Source organism: Podarcis tiliguerta (assembly GCF_965153285.1).
Source record: "Podarcis tiliguerta genome assembly, chromosome: 1".
Classification (NCBI taxonomy): Eukaryota; Metazoa; Chordata; class Lepidosauria; order Squamata; family Lacertidae; genus Podarcis; species Podarcis tiliguerta.
This window is the reverse complement of record NC_139534.1, coordinates 3,925,310-3,948,388: the sequence shown is the minus strand read 5'-3', so window position 1 is coordinate 3,948,388 and position 23,079 is coordinate 3,925,310. Positions and strand designations below refer to the sequence as shown.

Here is a 23,079-nt window from a genome sequence, read left to right as displayed (position 1 = left end):
GCAGGCTGCCTTATCTGCTCCAGCTACCTTAACAGAACTGTAGGGAAACACAATATGTATACTACTGAGGTGATGAAAGAATCCATTTATTGCTTCTAACTTATTTTATTTGTTATAGTTCTTAAAAATGTCACACCATTAGAGTTGTGTTTTCTGCCCTGGGCCACTCCCTGCGCTTTGTGAAGTACATTGCCATCTGTGGAAATCATCAAAGTGTGCTAGACACCTAAGCCATTTTGCAGGTGAAATACTCTAGGATAGGGATTTGTAACTAAATCCTGTGTAATCTAGTTAGCAGAGCTGCCCTCTAGTGCAGTGCAATCTCTTATTCTGCAAGTAGGAGGGGAAACATGATTTCTTCACTGCTTTCCAAATCTGCCCTGAGGAGAGAGAACCATTTCCAAAAAGATAAGGACATAAATCAGCCAAAGTTAGTCGTCATGACCAAGAGCCACTGACTGGTAGCAGCACTGGTAGTTACGTGGTCACAAGTCAATCACATATCGCTGCTTCCAGTGGGGTTTAATCATGGGTAAAATTTGCTGGGTGGGGGGGCCTGACATTTTGAGCATTTGTTCAAAAAAAAGTTCAAGGCCGTCGTCCTCTGTTCTTTCTTTTTTAAAATGGCTATTGCTGCCCCTCCTCCTCCACTCTTTGTGGTAGCAGGACATGCTCTCAATTCTCCCTTGTTGACCAAGTTCTGCTTGCACTTGATTTTTATTGTCACAAATTTGGGGCTGCTAGCAGATTTCATTAGAAGTCTGAGGAGCTGCCCAGGCAGGCAATGTCTTGAGAGGAAGGGTTAAGGCAGGTTTCCCAAACTTGGGTCTCCAGCTGTTCTTGGACTACAACTCCTATTATCCCTAGCTAGCAGGACCAGTGGTCAGGGATGATGGGAACTGTAGTGTAAAAGCAGCTGGAGACCCAAGGCTGGGAAACTCTGGGTTAAAGGACAGTGACAGCAAGCCTCTGTATGGCATGTTTAGGAAGGCAGGGAGGCTTGAGGACTGTGGCTGGCCTGGGGGGTATGCTGAGAGCGGCCAGCCTGTTTCTGTAGCCTGCTATGGGTAGGAAAAATGGTGACGCAGTGAGACTGTAGCAACCCTCCACCCTTGCAAAGACAACCAGGAGAACAATTCACCCCAGCGGGAGCAGAGCAAAGGTCTAGCTCATCCAGGGTCTTCTTTCTTACAGTGACTGACTGCAGTCAGCCAGGTGTTCACAGAGGAGACGGTGGGGCAGCCAACCAACATTGGGTGAAGCAAACCATGGTTTCTTTGCTAATCTGCAAGACAGATTGTGTCCTGTTCAACAGTGTATAGAACAAGCTATAGCTGTGCCATCATGTCTGAGTGTGGCTCTGGTGTCCTTGCATAGCATGTTAAGCCTGGTACAGTGGAACCTCAGTTGTTGAACATAATCCGTTCTGGAAGACCATTCAACTTCCGAAGCGTTCGACAACCGAGGTTCCACTGTATTGTTCGTTTGGTGGATGGTCCTGGAGACAACTAAAATAAATGGATAAGCATTAGAGGACATTTCTATGTTTCAGTCAGTGTGTGTTTCTTGGACAGTGTTAGGAAAACAGCAGTAGCTCTAGGCTTGAGAGTGTGTGAGGACAGCCTAAGTTTGCAGGGGGGACCTTTGTGTGCAAGCCGTAGCAAGATTCAAGAAGCAGCTGTGTCCCCTGCTGCCCCATGAGTGTGGTTGGCCCTCAGTGACCGCCGACCAAGCAAGCTGCTCATTTTCAGAAGTGCTTTTTCCATAGCAGCATAAAGGAAAGCTGGCTTGGCAAAGAACCAGATCATTCTTCTAATGTTTTGTCACTATCCCCTTGGGGACTATTCTTAGTTTTCTGTTACGTAACGCTCTTCGCCATGCCATTCTTTAGCGATGAAAGGGAAAAGAATTTATATACAGTGGTATCCTGCAGAATTAAAGTTCTCTGCAGGATACTGTAAGCCAAACAACCTATTTTTGGTTGTTGTTTTTTATTTCAAAGGTATATTGTCAAGCATCTGCGTGAGGAGGGAAAGCCTGTGGATATCACAATAAATATATGTGGTTGAGATCTTTCCCCTCAACAACAGTTTTCAAAGAATATACATTTCTACTGACTTTGGATTGATACAAATCTCCCCTTTTGATCCTCTTTTCATCTCTATTTGCTTTTTGTAGCTTCCAAACTCTTTGCACTGTTGTGAACTACAGTTGTCAATCATCAACTGAGGTTGGGAGTTGGGAAGAAAGGGTTAGCCGCTCTTACTAACAGTTTGTCTTAACTCTGTCAGTACAAGAGGCTTCTCTTAAGCCCGCCTTTAATTCAAAGTGCATTTGACATACGGTGCCTATTATTTATTTATTTCATAAAATTCATATTTCCATAAAGGGAAAAAAACCTTTCAAAGTGGTTTTCAAAAGATAAAAACAGTCAAATCAAGAAAAAAATTACAACCTCACTTTAAAGCATATAAAAGTGAAAATGCTAAAAAACAGATTTAAATTACATTCAGTTCCTAAGCATCCGGGTAGGCTTGTCTAAACAGGAATGTTTTTAGTAGGGACCAAAGGGAGTGCAGCGAAGGCACCTGCTTGATTCCAGTAGGCAGGGAGTTCGAAAGTGCAGGTGCTGCTACACTAAACAGCCAAGCAGAACGGGTATTTTGTGGCACTTGCAGTAGTGCCAATTCTGTTGAAGTGGTCAAGTGGGCATGTGTAGGGTAAGGCGACCTTGTTAGGGCTCTGTATACTAAGAGTAACACTTTGAACCCGGCCCAGTAGCAAATAAACAACCAGTTCAGACCTCTGAGCCTCACTCCTGTCAGCAATTGTGCCGCAGCATTCTGCACTAACTGCAGCTTCCAGATCAAGCACAAGGGAAGCCCTACATAGAGCACATTGCAGTAATCCAACTGCAATGGTTAGAGCATGGTGCTGATAACGCCAAGGTCATGGGTTTCATCCACATATGGGTGCATATTCCTGCATCTCAGGGGGTTGGACTAGATGGTCCAGGGACCCTTCCATGATTCTATGATTAGGCCCACCTTTTAAATATATCGTTTATGGCTCTTCCTGTTCATTGTGTGACTGTGCTGTTTTGGGATTGCTTGACTTCACAATAGTACAAATCCTGCCAAACATTCTGTTTTGTTCTGTTAAAGTCAGTCTTGGAAGATGATAAGCAGCCCAGCTGCATCTGAGCATCAGTGCTTTTTAAAATATTCATCATAATTTCCAAAATTTCTAAGAAGTAAAGCATAAACGCAAATGACTGTACACAGAGTATGCAAGAAAATTGAGTGTTTCATTTGGCAGTATGATACAGACAAAAGTGGAACCATTTTTAGCTCCCATGGATTGAAATCAGGGGTTGAAGTTAGCTTGTTATGAAACTTGCCAGGGTTTGTTTTAAACCAGGATCTTGAGTTCATATGTTAACATTCACACACACACACACACACACACACACACACACACACTTTGTTGCTTTCAAACAAAAACAAAAACATTACAGGCACTTGGCAGTGTAAAAACATTGCTGGGAATGAGCGCGTTACATCATAAATTCATTTGGGATGTAAATCAGTGTCCAAGCTTGTCTCTCCATGTGTGGCCAGTGGTTGTTGCCTCTTTCAATGAATGGAATAAAAGGATACCAAATGATGGAAATAGTCTCTTTTGTGCTTTTCTAAGCTGACAAGTTTATTTTTCAGCTAAGCAAGAGGCCAGACTCGACCATGTGTTCAGGAAAAGTCCCTGTTAATACGTCCCACTTCTAGGCGCAACACTTTCCCAATGTTAACATTAAGCAGCCAGGGAGAATCTTGAAAAGTGAAGCTAACTGCAAAAGTTGTTCTTTTAGCCACTGGTGGAGGAGCAAGGTGGAGCACGATAGTCCAATGGCGCTTTGTTCGGGCACAGTTTAGCTTTGTGTGCAATCCTCTTTGCAATATTATCACCCCATGTTATAAATAAGGTCTGGGTCTGATAGATAGAGAGAGAGGTATGTCACCTAGTAGATGTATGGTTATAGTGAGGTTTGAACTAGTGGCGTTCTGTTTCTTGGTAAAACATCTTTTCTGTCTGTTGGTCTAAGACAGAACAAAGAAATTGAGCTTGTCAGTAATGCAACCCAAAACTGAGCAAAACATCACAAGGGCATCCAATAGGATTTAAACAAAAGCTTGCTGATGTGGTGAGATTAAATGTTACCAATTGTGAGTGGGAAAGCAGAACTAGGAAGAGGTGATGGGAGCACTGAAAGTTGTGCTCATCTCATGGCAGGCTGGCTGCAGACTTTGCTTCTGGTGTAACAGTAGGAAGAACCTTCTGCTGAAAGTGTTCAAGGCTATGCAGTGTGTCACTTCTCTCCTTAGACAGAAATACCCACCTACTAGTTGGAGGAGCCAAAGCAGCAATTTCCAGGTCCAGCCTCTCTACGCTGTTGGCCTTCTCTTCCAGTTTTGTGGTCACTTGGGAAAGGGGGGTGAGTATATCTTTGAGCACTGGAAGAGCTTGTCATGCAGCCAGCACATTAATTCTGCAGGGTATAGCATGGTTAAATCAACACAAACCTGGCAGATTTCATGCTGTGTGTGTGTGTGCTTTATAATTATGTTCATGCAAATATGCATCCTCATAATTGCACAAAGGGGCTTGGTGGATCCAGGCCTTTTATTGACTGTATGATTCTGCTAGATGAGTGCATAAGCAAATACTACCAACAATTAAACTTTCAACATTGATAAATGGATTTTGTTGCTCTGCTTCAATGGCTGTATCAGAAACAAGAGCTACGAGTATGATTGCCTTGCACAGATTGTGGATATGCAGCATTTATTGCATGAACTGCTAGGTTGTAAACAATACTCTCATCCCCCACCCCCTTCCTTTCTTCATTGACGTTCTCTGACCTGTATCAACTAGCAGAATACAGTGAATCAGGAATGGCAAAAGAGCTTTGATGAAGCTATGCTATCCTTGGGCCAGAGGTTTCTCTTGAAGAATCTGAAGCCATAAAACAAGCTTCTACGGTCCTAGCTTTACTCCCTGCGTGGCTTCCAGTCCCTGAGATATAGCGAACTCTTTCTCCTCATTCTGACTGGCTTGAGAAGTTCTGTAAGTGCAGAGGAGAGTTATGTTTCCCACAGGATCCTATCTACGGTAAATGCAGATCACTAAGAGTTATCTTGTCTAGCTGTGTCAAATCCAGTACAGTATGTTACAGTTAGATTTGTAGCCTGTTAAAGAAAGGTTGTAGCTGAGCAAAGACATTCTGGGAGGTTAAAGATTTTTCAGCAGAGCAAGTTTTTGTGTGTTTACCACTTCATTACTTGATATCTGACTGGCTGCTATTTTTTCTGCCAATTGAGACATTGGCATTGCAGCTCTGCATTGCCCATGGCTCTCCTTCACCAGGCAATGCTCCCTAGCAATCTTACAATGGCACTTTGTGCATGGAGCCAGCTGCACAGTTGAACAGGGTACAGTTGCATAAGCCGTGTTGAGAAGCTTGTGAAAGAGCTCCCAGATGCTATTGGGTCCAGTGAGAGTGCTTCTCCATTTACTCCCATCTATCTGTGGAAGAAATGAATGACAGACTAAGAAATCCAGGGCAGTAACGGAGAATAGAAAAAGTATTTTACTCAATAGAAAACTGCTTGGTCTGGAATTTTGTTCTCCACAGAGAGTGAAATGGGTCTAGCCAAAGATGTAACGTCTCTTATTTCTGGGAGCCTTGTGAACCTTCCCTAAATTTGTGGTAAAAAGTGAGTGTAAATCCTTCAGAGTAATCTGGCAACGAACAAATTAGCACAGAATCTCTATAAAATGTGCGCTTAAAAGTCAGTTTCTAACGTGGCAGCATCAGCAGCACTGGTGGTTGCTAGTGGGCCTTAGTACTTGACTGATCCCGCCACAGAACTTGAAGTACGCCTGTGGCATTATTTCAACAGTTTCCGTGTGGCAACTACACATGGAGTTATACAAAACTGTTAAGTCTTTTTTTTTAATAATTAATTTTTATTCAGTTTCCAATATACATTCCATCCATGTTTAACATCCACTTCTAACATATACATCTTTTAGACTTCCCTCAGCCTATCTGACAATTTTCCATATTATCACAATTACTCACATTTCTTAAATTTATATTGCGCTTTAACAATCTTAATCTTATCATATCTTTTAAGCAACATTTCTATCAATCATTTTCACAGAGCTTCTTGAAAGCCAACAAGCATTAATTGCTCCTCACATACATTTTTGATATACTCTGTAAATTTATTCCAGTCCTCGGTGAATCTCTGATCGCGTTGGTTCCAAATTTTCCCCTTTAATTTGTCCATTTCTGCATATTCTATCAGTTTCATTCTCCATTCTTCCCTCGTCGTCATTTCTTCCTGTTTCCATTTCTGGGCCATCAAAATTCTATCTGCTGTCACTGCATACCTAAATAATTTCACATCATTCTTTTTAAACTGTTAAGTCTTGAGTGAAAGTGACAATAGAACATTTCGTAGCTGCAGTAGTTTGTCTCGCCATGTTGTAGGGATGATCAAAGTAGCAGCTGTGAAGGCAGAGGAACACCATTAATGACAAGACACTGATGACCCCTTTACTGTGATGCATAGTCCTGTTTACTGTTGCACTCCCCATGTGTTTACTGTAATTCTTAAAAGCCCGTGTGGTGTGTACTGTAGCTCATTCTCCTACTTGTCACTGGGATGAATGAGCAGTATGCTATCTATCCTATGGTCTTCCTTGATAGCAATTTTTGTGTATGTGTGCCTGTTCCACCAGGAACTGATCTGAACAAGCAGGATTTCAAACCAGTTCAACTCGGTTAAATTTCAGAGGAAAAGCAGTTTTAAAGGGTTAGAACAGGGTCTGATACAGGCCACCTTCATACAGGGGATCCAACTAGATGATCCTCATGGTTCCTTCCAACTCTGATTCTATGAAATGCAATTTTAAAGGGTTTAGATTGAAGCAGAAGGGGGCGGGGAATGAGTTAGATTTCTTGTTGAAGTATACTCCTCATGAAGAAAACTAACACAATCATCACCATTCTATCATTTATTCAATTTGTATCCTGCTCCTAAAGGAGTCTGGGATGTGGAGGACACATGAATCTGCATCTTCTCTGAAACACGGCATCATACCAAAGAGACCCAATTCACATTGCGCAAGATGCAGTCAGAATTGACTCAGCTTTTTCCAGGCAATGGTTAATGTTTTGCTAGTTAAAGGAAAACCATTTGTTACTGCAAGAATTTGAGATAATATGTAATGGCCTTTTCAACCATTGCTTAAAAGTATTGAAATCTGTATCCAAAGTTCCCAGTCTTGTGACCTGGCTCGCTGCCTCAGCTTGTCTGGAACACTCCTTCATTCAGGAAACTTCCCAAAGACTCGCAAATTTCCTTGGGAAACTTTACTGTTGCTCTGATTAACTGCACCTGAGAGACCTGCAGGACTGTAAAGCATTCCTACATTGCTGGAGTCCTAGACCTTCGACTAATTAAACGGTCTATGGCCTTGAAAACTGTGGAGGTATTGTTTTTGTTTGCTATTATGGCATGCATTTTGTGTTTTTACATTGAAAATCACCCTGTGATCTTCAGATGTATAGAAGTTTAATAAATGATAATGGTAAGGTGCAAGGTTTCAGGTTCAATACTTGTCACCCCCAGTTAGAAAGTTCTCAAACACTGCCTGAGACTTTGGTGGGCCAGTCGGAGAGGTGTCCTTGTTTAGATGGGCCAGTCCTAAGTCTGCTTCCTAAACAGAACCCTCTACTTTTGCACTGAATGAAGCTCTTTGCATTTCTGGAAGGGAAAAGGAGTCTCCTCTTCTTTATAGGACCAGGTTATCATCTGACAATTGATAACTGCAAGCTCTACACAAGAGTAGTGGCCACTTTATGACACCATGATGAACCATTTCTCTTTTTTCTTTAAATTCTGTGGTGTTCTGTTTCAGAGTAAGGGCTGCTTCTGAGTGTTTCCTTGCAAGAGTCTTATCTTTGTCTTGTGATGACACACATTTTATGTCAGCAGTGCCGGAAAGTAAATATTTTCTTCTCAAGCTCATTACCTCCAACATTTGTTTAAAAAGATTGACTCCTTTTGATATTTATTTGATGTAAATGTTCTTCTAAATAAACTTTTTCTTTTAGCCAATTAGCAGAAACAGTGATTTTTTTAAAAAGTGTCTATATGATACTAAGAGATTTATATCTCTTCCAAAAATGCACAATGTCCCATTCAAGCAGGCTGCCCATATACTGTTCCCCACCCTAGTAGATTTGGTTTGGACAAGGGAGCTATCATTATATTATTTTATTTTATTGCATCCTGAGTGCAACTTGTTAGAGTAAGTCTGCAGTCTCTGCCATCTGAAGACGGTAATTAAATGCAGGCTTTGTGGCCTCGACATCATTTTCACCCATCTCCTCCTTTCCCATTTTGCTTAACATCCAGCCCGATGAAGAGTTGTGGAGAACTCAAAGGCTTACTCATTTGTTTCCTGATATTTTGGCTGATCCTAATAGTGGAATTTCCAAATGATGGGCTTTTGGATTTTTCTGCACTCTGCTCTCTCTGTTTCTTGTATGCCACATCAATATGACCTGTTAGGCTTCAGACCACACTAACCTGTTTGATGCTGTGGTCTGATCAGTTTGCTTGATGTTCTGCCGAAATGTAAGGAAAGGATTCTAATATGACTGGCAACTATCTCAACAAAAGGCATTGGTCTGGGATGCATGGGCTCAGGAGAATTTGTTGCATTATGTTGTCCTGTCTTAAAAGACACAGAGTCATAGAATTGTAGAGTTGGAAGGGAAGGGACCTCAGGGTCATCTAGTCCAACCCCTGCAATGCATGTTAACCCATCTATCTTTCCAAACAGAATGTTGTTTCTGAGGACAGTCACCCAATTTAAGATGAGAACTCTAACCCCCGCCCTGCCCCTCAGAGTATTATAGTTATTGACATTCACCACTAAGGATAATCTGTTGTAGTATAATGGATTATTAACTACGGCTCAGGCTCAGATCTCCCCTCTAGCCACAAACTCAGCAGGTGCCAAGTGGCCTTCAATCTGACACCTTACGTGTCTGAATCTTATTTGCACATTTAATAATATCCCAGGCAAGTTTTAATAACTGTAATTTAATTAATGCAGCTGATTAAGAACAGTACCTGACTAAAACGCTGATCTATTTTTCTTCACCCTCTGCTCTGTGATCCCTGTACTAGTTCATATCAGGCCATGGCCAAGAGCAAAATGTGTACAAGTGGTGCAAATTCTGGATTGTTTCAATATATATCAACTGCTGTGGGGGGAGCTAGTTATGCAATTCGAGATGTAAGAATGCCGTTTTCCTTCCCGCTGCAGCAGTACCTGTTTATTGACTTGCACTGGCATGCTTTCGAACTGCTAGGTTAGCAGAAGCTGGGGCACAGCAACGGAAGCTCACCCCGTCACACAGATTTGAACCTTACCTTTAGTAGATAGCTCTTTACAAAGACTAATCCATTCTCATTTCATATCCATCACAGTCAGCTGTGTCATTAATTGGAGTAATCTGTGTTTCGGTTTGTTCTGGCTTGGCTTTCTCTGTAGATGAGACTTGGACTGCTCTTTGCAGTGAAACTCTTTAGCCTTCTTGTGCCAGTGCGAAGAGCAGGCTCTGGCTCCCTGCTACCCACAGTTAAGAGATGGGGGCCCAAGGGCCACACTCTTGTTTCTCTGGCGCTGCCACAGTAACAGGCATCTCTGCCATGTGAGCGAATTGGTGAAACGTGTAGAGTCAGCTTCCATTTGGGTGTTTGGGAAGCACCATGCAATGAACTTTGACAGGTTCACCCAGCATCATTGACACCAGGTGATTGACAAATGTGTTGTCCCACCCACCTGTCAAAACTGATCTACAGGGTGCAATGAGATAAAGATATGTTTTCCCAACCAACCAGCCCCCCCCCCCCCGCACATGGGTTTTACTTCCTCCCCCTTCTTAGTTATTTGGGGGAGAGGAAACAGTTCAAAATGAGAGTTTTAAACTGTCCTTGAGGAATCATGAAACAGTTTCTAAGCAACTATGGGGTTTAAGTGATCTCTGCTTCCAGGGCAAAAGTCCCAACCCTTCTCATGCTATAAATGAAGCCTTGCTCACTTTTAGAAATGGTCTTCAGGTTGATATGTTGTAGCTTAGTGTTCCTGCTTAGCTCTGAAATCTTGATTCTGTTCTACTGTTTTGGTAACAACCAGGTTCCTTTGAAGGCCTCTTGGTGGAGGGTTATTGGTGATGTGCTTCCGCTGCCCTGGACTTCTTGCCTGTCTCAAGCAGAGTACAGTGGTACCTCGCGCTAAGTACTTAATTTGTTCCGGAGGTCCGTTCTTAACCTGAAACTCTTCTGAACCTGAAGCACCACTTTAGCTAATGGGGCCTCCTGCTGCTTCCGCGCCGCCGGAGCATGATTTCTGTTCTCATCCTGAAGCAAAGTCTGTAACCTGAAGCGTATGTAACCTGAAGCGTATGTAACCCAAGGTACCACTGTAACTCTGAAAGGAATGGAGAAGTCCCTGACATTTAGCAGACATAAATCTCTCTTAATTTTTTAACATAAAAATTGAATGATTATCAATACGTTGAATATTTAATGTGGAAGTCAAAGCTACTGGCTCTAAATTGTTGCACATAAGATCATGGTTCTGCAGCCTGAAACTTGTGGGATGGGCTGCCAAATCTTATTTTTTTTTAATACACACCTGTACTGAGAGGAGAACACCCAGGAAAACTGGAAAATTTTGGGTGGGGAAAGTTTTTTTCTAAATAGAAAAACTGGAAATTTGGGGAAAATACAAAACCAGAACCTCTTTATGTGGTACTTGGTCTTTTAGAGTGAGTGATTTATGTATTTTATTAGAGTAGTGGCTTAAAATAATCCTGCTACAAAACTTGAAAACATGGTTTCAGGTTTGCTTCTTTTGAACGCAGCTTGTCAATTCAGATGAAATAAACACGCGGAAAACTCACATCTGAAATGGCAATGTCCAGAAACCAGCAGGGAAACATTTCAGCCTGCCAGGTCACTCTGAAAAAAGGAGCTTTGAAGGGAGACTCCGGCATGAAACTGCTGAATTGCCTTTTGAACAGAAACTCAATTCTAGCACCTGCAACTTGAAATGACAAGATTTTTTATTATCCTTCATGTGTTAATTAGCTTACCAATGCCAGGATGTGTGTCTTAACACCAACGCAGCCTTGTTAATCATTGCTGTAACTTGCTTTTACATAATTATTCTTTTCTGTCCTTTTTGCATTTTGTTTTCTTCTGACGTCAACTCCATTTCTTCCTCCCACCTATCCATGCAAACACTGTGTGTGCATCTATGCCTGCCAATTTATTGCAGTCTGCAGACGAGGACTAGGCCATGTGAAGAATAAATGTGAGATTTTAGCTGCAGTTCATTCATTATCAGCGTTGTATTTTTGCAGGGGTGAAACTGGGCTTTCTTTCACCCTGACACACACCTGTGCGGACACACCCACCCTTCAACACATTTGTTCTTAAAGGTGCATATTGCATAAAAAGTAGGCAATATATTGTTTGACGCTGTGTCTGTTATGGCATGGGCAGCTGCCAGAGGCTTCAGCGGAACTCAAGATTTGCACTCTAAGGTTTAGAAATATTAAGAAAAACTTTTGCCATAAATTTTGAAGCTTAAAAGTTCCCCCATGTTTAACTTGTCTTTAAAAGTAACATCCTGACCTCCGCAGCCTAAAACACGGCCAATTCTGAGAAAGGAGGGAAAAAAGGGTGTGCTAATGTTTGTTGTTTGAAAGAGGCTGGGGAAAAGTTAGTATCTCCAAATAATAATAAAATAAGAGAGAGAGAGAGAGAGAGAGAGAGAGAGAGAGTGTAGATCTCCTCAGAGAGTAATAGCTCATTTGAGGAATCGTAAGAACTCTTATGACTGTATGACCAAAGAGAAAATGACCGTCCCTTCCAATAAAAGTAAATTGTTTGTCAAAAGTAGAGCTTCCTTGTACAGCAATTGTCTATCTGAGGTTGGGTTTTGACTTGGATTTATTTAGTCAAAGGATCATTAAAAGGCTGTATTTCCATAAGATCAACCAAGACCTTCTGGTTCCCATTTAAAATGTTTTGGGGTTTGTTTGTTTTTCTGTATCTTTGAGGATTCCTTTTAATTTTATTTTTGTTTGATTAGTCATTTCAGGAGATGATGCTTTCCTACATATTAAAAAATAAAGTTTTTTTAAAAAACATTTAAAGGAAGCCATCTCTCCCATTCTTATTTCAGACATCGTGATATATTGGTATATCACGATGTTTAGCTGGTGATATATTGCGGTGTTGAAAACCAGATATCACCCAGCCCTAGTTGGCACTTTGCAAAATAAACTGGAAACATCAGCAAACTATTAATAAAAGAAACCCCCGTCTTGGAACCGAGAGAGACCCCATGCATGTGGGAGACATCTTCACTCTCATGATAGTGTAAGGAACTCCAACCTGAACCCAAAGATGTGCCCCAGTTACTGCTGTGGAATTTCCCTGCCCAATAGCAATAGTTTAACAGTGCCAGCATGCCTTTAATAGCACTGACCAATGCTTCTTCGCTTCTGCTTGCAATTCTTTGGATCCAACTCGTTACCTTTAGTCATTAATACACATCTAATGTCATTGTTACTTAACTGAAACAGGAGTTGAATGTTCCTATTCATAAACAAGGACTTAAGTGGAATAATTTTTGTTAAGATATTTCATTGCTGATAGTGGTTAAAGGTTTTGACCAGGGGCATCATCACAGCAGTTACTAGGCATAAAAGTAATTGTTTCTACATTTTGTGCCCCTGTTGGTACTAGGATAGTAAATGTGGGAAACATTTAGTCAAGCACTCTGGCTGAGAAGCACTGGTGGAATAACTACTTTGGGAGTGGCTGTCCACTTGGCTACATAGCTGGTTAACTGTTCACACCCTGGACAAGTTGCTGGAAAATGTGACCATCTATATTTCCTTGTGTTTTCACCTGATGAATTGCATTTCTCCTTTGGATTTTATCTATGCTAAATCTGAGCAGTGGTCCAAGCCAAATTGCTGGAAAGACTGATTCAGTAGTGTGAAAAGTATGTGTGTTCATGAGAATCTTGCCGAACACCCAAAAGAAATATATCCCATTGGTGGGCTGGTTATTTTGAACTAGGTAGAGTACAGAGAAGGTCCTCTCTAAGGAGGAGATCTCTGTGTCAACGTAACCTAGATTCTTGTAGCCCAAACTTACTCTGCTTAGTTCAGTGCAGTCTTGGCCATCTTGAGCACCAGCCAGCAGGATCAGTGGTCAAGGATGAGAGGTGTGGAAGGCCAGCAAGTTCTGGATTGTTCTACCCTGGCCAAAAGAAAACAGATTGAATAGGAACCATTATGTTGCTTTTGAAAGGTCTACTGGTCAAAACCGAAGTCTGCCTCTGGTCGTACTGGATATATATGGGACAGAAAACCTTCTGTACTAGAGTGACTTGAGCAGGTGTTGTAAAGAAACTTACCCCTCCTTTAACATATTTTAAAGTAAGCAATATGGTACTTTGCAGTGGGGAAACAGGATCCTATAGCCCCCTCCCAGCTTTTGCCTGATGGCTACATGAATAGCCAAAAGTAGATTATTTGAGTTTCCCCCACCCTTTCTTTGATTATTTGTTGTAGTAAAATAATACACTCAGATGTGTTTTTCGGACTATAAACTTGAGAGTGGAGAAGGAGAAGTTTTCTACAACAGACTCTCATGTCAAAGTTGGAAATGCTTAAGAGAAACCATGTTGTAACTCTTTCACTCTTTTTCTTTTCAGATTTGTCTCAAGTTGTTAAAAAAACCACCCTCCCCCCAAAAAACAAACAGCACTCTAAACGCATTGTAGCTTAAAGCTTCTGAAGAAAAATGGCACAACTCTTGTAGAGAAGATGGCCCACTAGATTCTCAGGGAAGGGCACAAATCTCAAGATGGCAGCCCAGAGGATTCGTGCTGCCAATGCCAGCGGGCTCCCACGGTGCAGATCTGAGGGGACACTGATTGACCTGAGTGAAGAATTTTCTGAAACCAGCTTCAGTTCCGTCAAAGGTGAGCGGATTTTTTGTATGTAAGTTGGAGCACCAAAACTGAAGTGCCTACAAGAGAAGGGAGTCTGTATACACCATCACAGTAAAGTCACCAAACTAACTCAGTAGTCGCCAGTCTTTTCAGACCAGTGGGCATATTTCAAATTGTGAGAGAGCACTGGCAGCACCAGTCACAAACTAGCAGCTATGGGGCAGGGAGCATGGTATAATACAAAACGGCTACCATGGGGAGCATGACATAACACCACATCAGAAAGACAGCCAGCCCTGATGACCTTTTGCGCATGCACACCCACCAATGTTGTTGCTGTGTAACGGCAACAGGGAGCATTCCACAGTACCTGGAAAAACATGCAAGGCAGCCACACCACACTGACTCTCATTTCATAGAAATTGCTTAGTAGGTTTCTGTGCATTTTGCCCCATAACTTTATGGAAGGACTAGACACTTGTTTTTTCTTCTTAAAAAATGAAAGCTTAAGAGTTTGGGACCCTTCCCAGGGAGCAGCAGTGGAAATCTTCAGTGGGGTTGGTGACCCCTGCCCAAGCTCATGCTTTTTGCTCTTGTAGCTTTGTCTTCCAGATGTGCAGCAGGCAAAGCATGGTGGGCGGGATAAGTGTAAAAGGCCTGTTTCTGGTCACTACAAGCCATGTAGCATAAGCTATGGTTTGCAAACTCATGGCTTCTGACTCTGATTTGCCAGACTATTGGAAGCAATAATTTGTCAATCACACACCACACCAAACCATAGTTACGCTTCCTTAACTGGGATTTGATGCATTGTCTGAATGTGCCTTAAAGTGTCACATGATCCTATTTCTTGATCATGCTACTTACATAATACTTCAAAGTATTGTTTTGGAATGAAAAGATTTCTGCATAAATGCTCTTCTAAAAAGTTTCCCGAGAGTTAACACCTTATGTTTAGAATAACTAAGTGTGGCATGGCTTGAAGAAGAAATTTCAGGAGCATCAGCACATTTAGCTGAATTTTTAAATTCCTCATAGGAAATGCTATGCCAGGCAGATTACGATGAAAGTATTGTGTATAGTTTCGGCAGCTATATTTGCTGCATGATTCTGCTTTGGAATTCAGTCAGTGGATACAAGATTGAGATTGACTTAATGGTTACTGAAAATAACCTTGATCCAGAGATGGAAAACTTTGGTTTAGTGAAGCGGCTTTCCTTAGCCACCTGTCCCTGGGGTGGGCAGAGGTGGGCTCTGCTACTGTGTTCGGTTTGTCTTCCCCTCTATCCACAAGAGTGGAAAGAGGATGAATAACTTCACATTACCAGGAGAAGAGATCACCCTGGCATCCTCCTTCACTCAGCATGGAGCACACCCGTTTGTTTCCCTTCTGTGTGCTTTAAATGTCTCCAACACAAAATACACTTTTTTAGCCCCTCCTGCATTTGCCCCATTAAGGCTCCATCTGCAAAACCTGCCGCTTCACGTATGTGCAGTCCCCAAGACCTAATTCTCGCTGAGGCTGCGCCATTTTAGAGTACGGGGCTTTCGTGATGACTGAATATTCTGAACAAGCAGCAGACGGGCATCTCTTTGAGAGGCCAGTTTCAGAGACTGCAGTCAAACTCTTTGGTTGGTTGCTATCTGCCTGACTTCAGGGGCAGGGTGGCTGGAGAAGACAGCCTGGTCTCATAATATGGGAAAGGTGAGCCTTCACTCACCCAGGTCACAAACCATTAGAGAGTTATGAACACAACCTTTTGCATTATGCCTGAGAAAATACTGGCAATCAGTGTAGTTGTTCACCTTTTTCACCAGCCAGGTTTTTCTGATGGGGATGGGGTGGTAAACAGCTGTTTTGTCTATACTGTCGGTGATTATTAACCTACAGGAAGTAGTAATATGCTAAGATTTTTGCCTTAGAAAGAGGCATTTCCTTTTCATCTACCAACGCCTGATGCACATTTGGTAGGAATGCAAAAGAGGGTCAGTGGAACCCCTTACCCAGAGAAGCCTGGCTAGCTCCTTCTCTGATAATGTTCTGCTGACAACAGATGGGCATTTTTATTTAAACAGAGTGCAGGCCTCTTAACTGGTTTTGATTTTTACTGGTGCCCTGCAAGCTTTGGTTTATTATTATTATTATTATTATTATTATTATTATTATTATTACCACCTTCTATACCACCTGAGGGATGCGGGGTGGTGCTGTGGGTTAAACCACAGAGCATAGGGCTTGCCGATCAGAAGGTCGGCGGTTCGAATCCCCGTGACGGGGTGAGCTCCCATTGCTCCGTCCCTGCTCCTGCCAACCTAGTTGTTCGAAAGCACGTCAAAGTGCAAGTAGATAAATAGGTCCCTCTCCAGCGGGAAGGTAAACGGCGTTTCCGTGCGCTGCTCTGGTTCACCAGAAGCGGCTTAGTCCTGCTGGCCACATGACCCGGAAGCTGTATGCCGGCTCCCTCGGCCAGTAAAGCGAGATGAGTGCCGCAACCCCAGGGTCGTCCGCGACTGGACCTAATGGTCAGGGGTCCCTTTACATTTACCTTTATACCACCTGAGGATCGCCAGGCAGTTTACAATATAAAAGTACAAAAATGCATAACGTAGTAACAAACAGAAAAAACAGTGCCCCCCCATATATGCCCCCCCCCAATGTCTGAGTGGGTATCCAAACAAAGTTGGTGTTTATATGAAGTTTGTTCAATTCCAGGAAGGGCATTAAGGTCTTCAAAGCATTGCATAATAGATGTTGAACATTTATCCTTCCATGCCTGGAGCGGAGGGTGTGTGTGATCCTACACATGTGCACAAATGAGCATTAGGATGCTATTTATGTGGCTTCCCAAAGCCAGCACACTGCATGGGCATGCAAGGATTGACATATGTCCAGGGTCATCACACACAATGCTCTTTAAGCCAGCAATACTTTTAATTCCACCATGAGGAGCCTTCTGTATAGGATGTGATGTGTGAATTGGCCTTAAGTTCTGGTTTTCTTTGAAACTGGACCCTACATTCAGCCACATATGAGAGTGTTTCCTTGCTGATTTATTGTATTGTGTCCGTATTGTTGTGGTTGGCCACCTTGAATGTTATCTGGTGGAAAGTTGGGATAGAGATTTAATATATAAACAAATGTGGACATTTGGACTGGGTGACTTTAGGGTTCCTTTAGGCCCTAAGATTAATGCGCTGTCTCCTTTAATATGCTCAGACGGTGATTATCTAGTAACCCAGATTTGTGTGCATTAAGACCTCTAAGCTTCTCAGCCGCAGATTAGTATCTTCATTTCTCCCTACTCATTTACATCAGCTCTGCTTTGGTTTGCCCTGCTCAGCAGTTATCTTCCTTAAGAATAATGGATGCGAAGCATTCCTTAAGTGTGGCTTTCCTCCTTGTCTAAGTTACCTTGAAGCATTAACGTTCTTATCATGCAGCAGCTTCCTCCCATTGTACGTGGTGTTCTGAGCCGCCTTCTGCAATGATATAACACTTTGCCTCTTTGCTATAAGATTTAATTCCACTTAAGATTCAGCAACGCGGAATCTCATATTTTGTTTTTCCTTTGAATTTATTACTGTGAGCCTTTGAGATCAGGCCACCTCACTACTTAATGTGTAAGCCTTCCTGCATGGACAAATTATCTTCCATGACTTGGATATAATTTGCACGACCATTAAGACTCTTTCCATTAGACTATTAACTCTTTCCAACCGGGAGCAACCTGCATTTCAGTACTGGAGAATGTGAAAGAATGTGAAAGTGGATGGGTCCCTCAGATTTCTGCCAGACCTTCACCTATGCAGCTGTTTGTTTAGATTTGGCTCTTTCTAGCCTGGAATTGGATTTGTAAGTTAATGAGGCAGTTGTTTAAAAAAATAACTATCTGATACAGGAGTAACTTGATGCTTGCAAATGCTTGTACAACAAAAGCCTCGTATAAGAAAGCTGAATCAGTTCATGGCCAATGTCATTCTCAATCAACTTCTTTTTCCATTGTTGTGTGCTACAGCCCACATTTAGCACAGCGTCTCCTTGTGGATCTAGTGATGAATTTGCCCACACATTAATCTCCAAATCTGCAAGTAGTTAACTCAACCATATCACACCCTTTCCCCAACAGAGATATACAGTGCAATGTATGCACATCTATTCATGTCTACTCAGAAATGAGCCCTATTGAGTTCCACAAGGCTTACTCCTAGGTAAACTTGGTATAAGATTGCAGCCTTAGTCTCTAATAATGCAGAATCCATTAATCTCTTAAAGGATCTCTTGAAAAATAATGTGTGTGTGCGCGCACACACATTTGTGTGTTTATGCATGCAAATATCCTGATTCAGAATACAAGCAAAGGAGCTACAGTATAATTATGCAATGCTGGTAGATGGTTGTTATCACCTGCAGCTGCTCACTACGTTCTGCTTTTTGATTTGCAGTGCCTTCTCCTAGTGCCTTGATGATAGACAATCCTACGTCATTTGGAAATGCAAAGGAAGTTGTAGCAATTAAAGACTACTGCCCCAACAATTTCACCACCTTGAAGTTCTCCAAGGGTGACCACCTTTATGTCTTAGATACCTCAGGAGGTGAGTGGTGGTATGCTCACAATACCACAGAGATGGGCTACATCCCATCCTCCTACGTTCAGCCTGTAAACTACCGGAACTCTTCATTAACGGACAGTGGAATGATAGACCATCTGCTTGAAAGCTCCGATGAGGGAGCCAAAGAGCTGGACCTGCTTGGAGACTGGACAGATTTAAACCTGAGCTTAGCCAAAAACAACCCTTTTATGAATAACATGCAGACTAACCCTTTTCTGAATGGGAATTTGCAGATCATGCCTGATAGGAACAAGGATTGCTCCCACCAAACCACTGTGGATTTGTTGCTGTTTGACACAGGGGTGCCCACCTTTACAGGGTCCAGTTCTGCAACTGACAGCAGTCTAGGTAACCATCTTGATGAGGGTCCATCAATGAATGGATTTGAGTTTGAGCAGCCAAGCAGGCGGGACAATCCTTTTTTCAGAAGCAAGCGCTCCTACAGTTTATCGGAGCTCTCCGTGCTCCAGGCAAAGTCAGAAAACCCAGAATCCTCAGGCTTCTTCACAGGGTTGAAATCTCCTACCCCAGAGGAATTCCAGAGTAGAGAAGACTTCAGAGCTGCATGGCTGAACCATCGAAAATTAGCAAGGTCTTGCCATGACCTGGATCTCTTGGGCCAGAACCCTGGTTGGGGTCAGACGCAGCCTGTGGAGACAAACATAGTTTGCAAGCTAGATAGTTCTGGGGGAGCAGTTCAGCTTCCAGATACAAATATTAATATGCGTCTTCCTGAAGGGCATGTGGGTGCTGGCGACACACAACAAATCTCCATGAAGGCTCTTTTGGATCCTCCTCTTGAGCTCAACAGTGACAAATGCAGCACCATCAGCCCTGTGCTAGAGATTAAGCTGAGCAACATGGAAACCAGAACCCCCATCCTGCTGGAGATGAAAATTTCAGCGGAAGTGAAGAATGACCCCGTCAGCAAGAGTTTGGTGGGAGTGCACTGCCTGCGCAGCGACATGAAGGACGGTCCATACACACCGGTGCGACTTGGCTGCTGCTATGGAGACACCATCCAGGTTCAGCTGGAAAACCTGGAGCCTTGCATGTACATAGCCATTGTGGCCCAGGGACAGAACATTCCATATCCTTACACTGTCTGGGATTACATTAGTAAAAAAATCACAATTGGAGTCTATGGGCCAAAGCACATACACCCGTCTTTTAAAACTGTGGTGGCCATCTTTGGACATGATTGTGCCCCCAAGACTCTGTTGGTGAATGAAGTTACACGTCATGCACATTGTACATCGGCAGTGGCGCTGCAGTTGTGGGGGAAGCACCAGTTCACCTTAGCGAGGCCACAAGACCTAAAGCTGTGCATGTTTTCAAACATGACTAACTATGAGGTCAGAGCCAGTGAGCAGGCAAAGATCGTGAGGGGCTTCCAGATGAAACTGGGCAAAGTCAGCCGCCTCATATTCCCCATCATGTCCCATGATCCCAACGAACTGTATGACTTCACCCTGAGAATACAAGTCAAGGATGCTAAGGATGCCATATTGACTCAGTTCTGTGTTCAGACACCACAGCCTCCTCCCAAAAGTGCTATCAGGTCAACTGGGCAGCGAAGGTTCCTGAAAAAAAATGAAGTGGGGAAAATAATCCTGTCTCCTCTTGCAACCACCAGCAAATACCCTGTCTTCCAGGATCGGATAGTGGCAAGCTTAAAATATGGGAAACTACTGAAAACTGTAGTGCGGCAAAACAAAAACCATTATCTCTTGGAATATAAGAAAGGGGATGCCATAGCCTTGCTAAGTGAGGAGAAAATCAAGTTGAAAGGTCAACTCTGGACAAAGGAATGGTACATTGGTTACTATCAGGGTAAAATTGGCCTTGTCCATACCAAAAATGTTTTAGTGGTTGGGAAAGCCAAGCCGAACTATTTCTCTGGGCCCGAGCTCACCACGAGTATGTTGCTGGAGCAAATCCTGCGGCCTTGTAAGTTTCTCACCTATATCTATGCTTCAGTAAGGACTTTGCTCATGGAAAACATTAGCAGCTGGCGTGCATTTGCAGATGCTCTGGGATACAGCAACTTGCCACTTGTTTTCTTCTGTCGAGCAGAGCTGGACAGTGAGCCAGAATGTGTGGCTTCCGTGTTGGAGAAATTGAAAGAAGACTGTAATAATTCCGACAGTAAGGATAGGAAGTCTTTCCAGAAGGAACTGATGTCAGTAAGTATTCTGGTTATTGGAAGTGTTAAATCCAGGAATGGTCACCTGGTTTCCAGCATTCTGTTGTGTTAAGAGCTCCCCTGAACAGGCTGCGGGGAAAATAACAAAGGCTGTGAAAGCTGCTGCTTGTTTCTAGCACAACTGAGCACCCAAACCAGCTCTTCTTCACTGTTGCCATATATTTAAGGACCACCCAGGTGCTCTCAAGAAACCAGGGTGCCTGAGGTAATGACTGAGCACCCCCTTGTACATTACTAACATTACACCTATTGATAGCACAATCCTACTTAGAAGTAAGTTATGATGAATTCAACAGAACTTACTTCCAGGTAAGTAAGTTTAGGATTGCAGCCTTGATTGTGTTAGGCTGCAGACCTAAACTTGGAAGTAGCTACCATTAAGATAAAGGGGGCTTACTTAGGAGTAATCATAATTAGTATTGGGCTGCTATCCATTCTGTTTTCAATGACTGAAGTGCAAATGCATGGCATTGTACAATGTGCATTTCCTTGCCATTTTTATAAACGTGTCTCAGGTGATTAAATCAAGAGACAATCACAGAAAAATCTTTGACTGGATCCCTTCCCCAGCTCAGAGGTGCATTTTTAGGATTAAGTAACCGCAGGTAAATTTCATCTTTGGGTTGTATCTCCCTCTGAAATTGCTCATTAAAACTTTGCTTCAGTGAGCAAGGAAGTGCACTGCAACCGACAAATTGAAAGCCAGGTCTCTCGGGATTTGGGCCTTCTTAATAAAAGTGCTACTTTTTTCATTACGTAAAAATGACCTTCCAGAAATCCATCTTGTGGAACCAGCTATATAATTATTTTACTTCTTCCTCAAGAGTATAGAAAACTCTGTGTGCTCAGGGAAGTGTTATACAGTAGTTACCCCCGTTTAAAGCTGCAATCAAGCTGCCCCCTTTTTTAAAAAAAGAATGTTTAAAGGAAACTGAATTGAACACTCAGCGTCTGCACAACAGATGTCATATACACAATACATGTTGATTGGTTTAATTCTTACAAGAATTCTACCTTAATGATGAAAGCTCTTTTAGAAGATGCTAAAAAGTGGTGGTTGCCTGAAGGGGAATCCTCAGGTTAAGCTGCTGTGTTACAGAATGATGAGGAAGGAAGGAAGTGGGCAAAGGACAGGAGGAAGCTCTGCTTTGCCAGCGGGAGTAGTGCAAAAGTTTGCAAAGGCATGATGGTTGTGTAGCGCCATCAACGCAAATGAATTATCAGATTACCTGGATATTCTCCTTGATTTGGCAGGATGTTAAGAAGTGTACAAATAGGGGTTGTAAACTGGAAGATACTACTCTCTTCCTGTTGGGAAATCAGCTGTTGGAGTTCATGGGGGAGGAAATGCTCTAGAGAGTCAGAAGATGAGTCGGTTGCCCATGTCCTATAGGCCTGTGAAGCAGAGCAAGAGCAGGGCAAACTCTTTCAATGGAGTTAGGGGACCCCCCCCCCCCGATATAGGGCTCATTTCAGGCTTGGTTTTGGAGATTGGGGGAACACGTAGGAGGCAGCAGGTCTGCCTTAATAAGATTAACTTCCAGCTCCCATAATTTCATACTGAGACATAAGTGTGTGGTGCCCTGACTATCACCCAGCTTTTAATGGCAGTGGTCCTACCATGGTCCTACCATGCCTAATATGTCCATACCAAAAAAAAAAAAAAGTTCCTTGGTGCAGAAACTTGCTATCACTCCACTACCTATAAGCTACTTAATATCCAATCAGCTATTTGGAAATGAAAGTTTGCCCACTTTTGAGGCATTATCTAAATATTGAAGAGTACATACCGTATTTTTCGCTCCATAAGACACACTTTTCCCCTCTTAAAATCTAAGGGGAAATGTCTGTGCGTCTTATGGAGCAAATGTGTGGTCCCTGGGGCTGGGGGCGGGGGACCTGGGCTTCTCCCACCAGCCCCAACAGGCTCAGGGAGCAGCGGGAAGGCTGCGCACAGCCTTTCCGCTGCTCCCCGACCTGCTCTTTGGGGCTGGTGGTGGGGGAAAGCCGGGTTGCCCCACCAACCCTGCCAAGCTCCTGAGCAGCTCTGGGGTAGCCCGTGAAGCCTCTGCAGGGCAGCGGGGAGCCTTCATCCTGCTGCCCTGGGGAGGCTTCGCGCGGCTATCCCTGGCTTTTGCGGG

The 23,079-nt window shown here is 43.0% G+C and overlaps 1 protein-coding gene across 6 annotated transcripts in view; it reads left to right on the top strand.

Annotated features, from left to right (window-relative positions):
* The window catches only part of SH3BP4 (SH3 domain binding protein 4), a 37,588-nt gene that overhangs the window by 8,332 nt on the left and 6,177 nt on the right, over positions 1-23,079 (top strand). For 3 of the 6 annotated variants that reach the window (XM_083401156.1, XM_083401157.1, XM_083401159.1), the window contains 3 exons: positions 4,380-4,489; positions 13,882-14,151; positions 18,565-20,918. In XM_083401156.1, the coding sequence (XP_083257282.1) occupies positions 14,034-14,151; positions 18,565-20,918 (2,472 nt within the window). In that variant the 5' untranslated portion in view covers positions 4,380-4,489; positions 13,882-14,033. The remainder of the gene's footprint in view (positions 1-4,379; positions 4,490-13,881; positions 14,152-18,564; positions 20,919-23,079) is intronic. The other 3 variants (XM_083401155.1, XM_083401154.1, XM_083401158.1) reach the window with 1 other exon arrangement.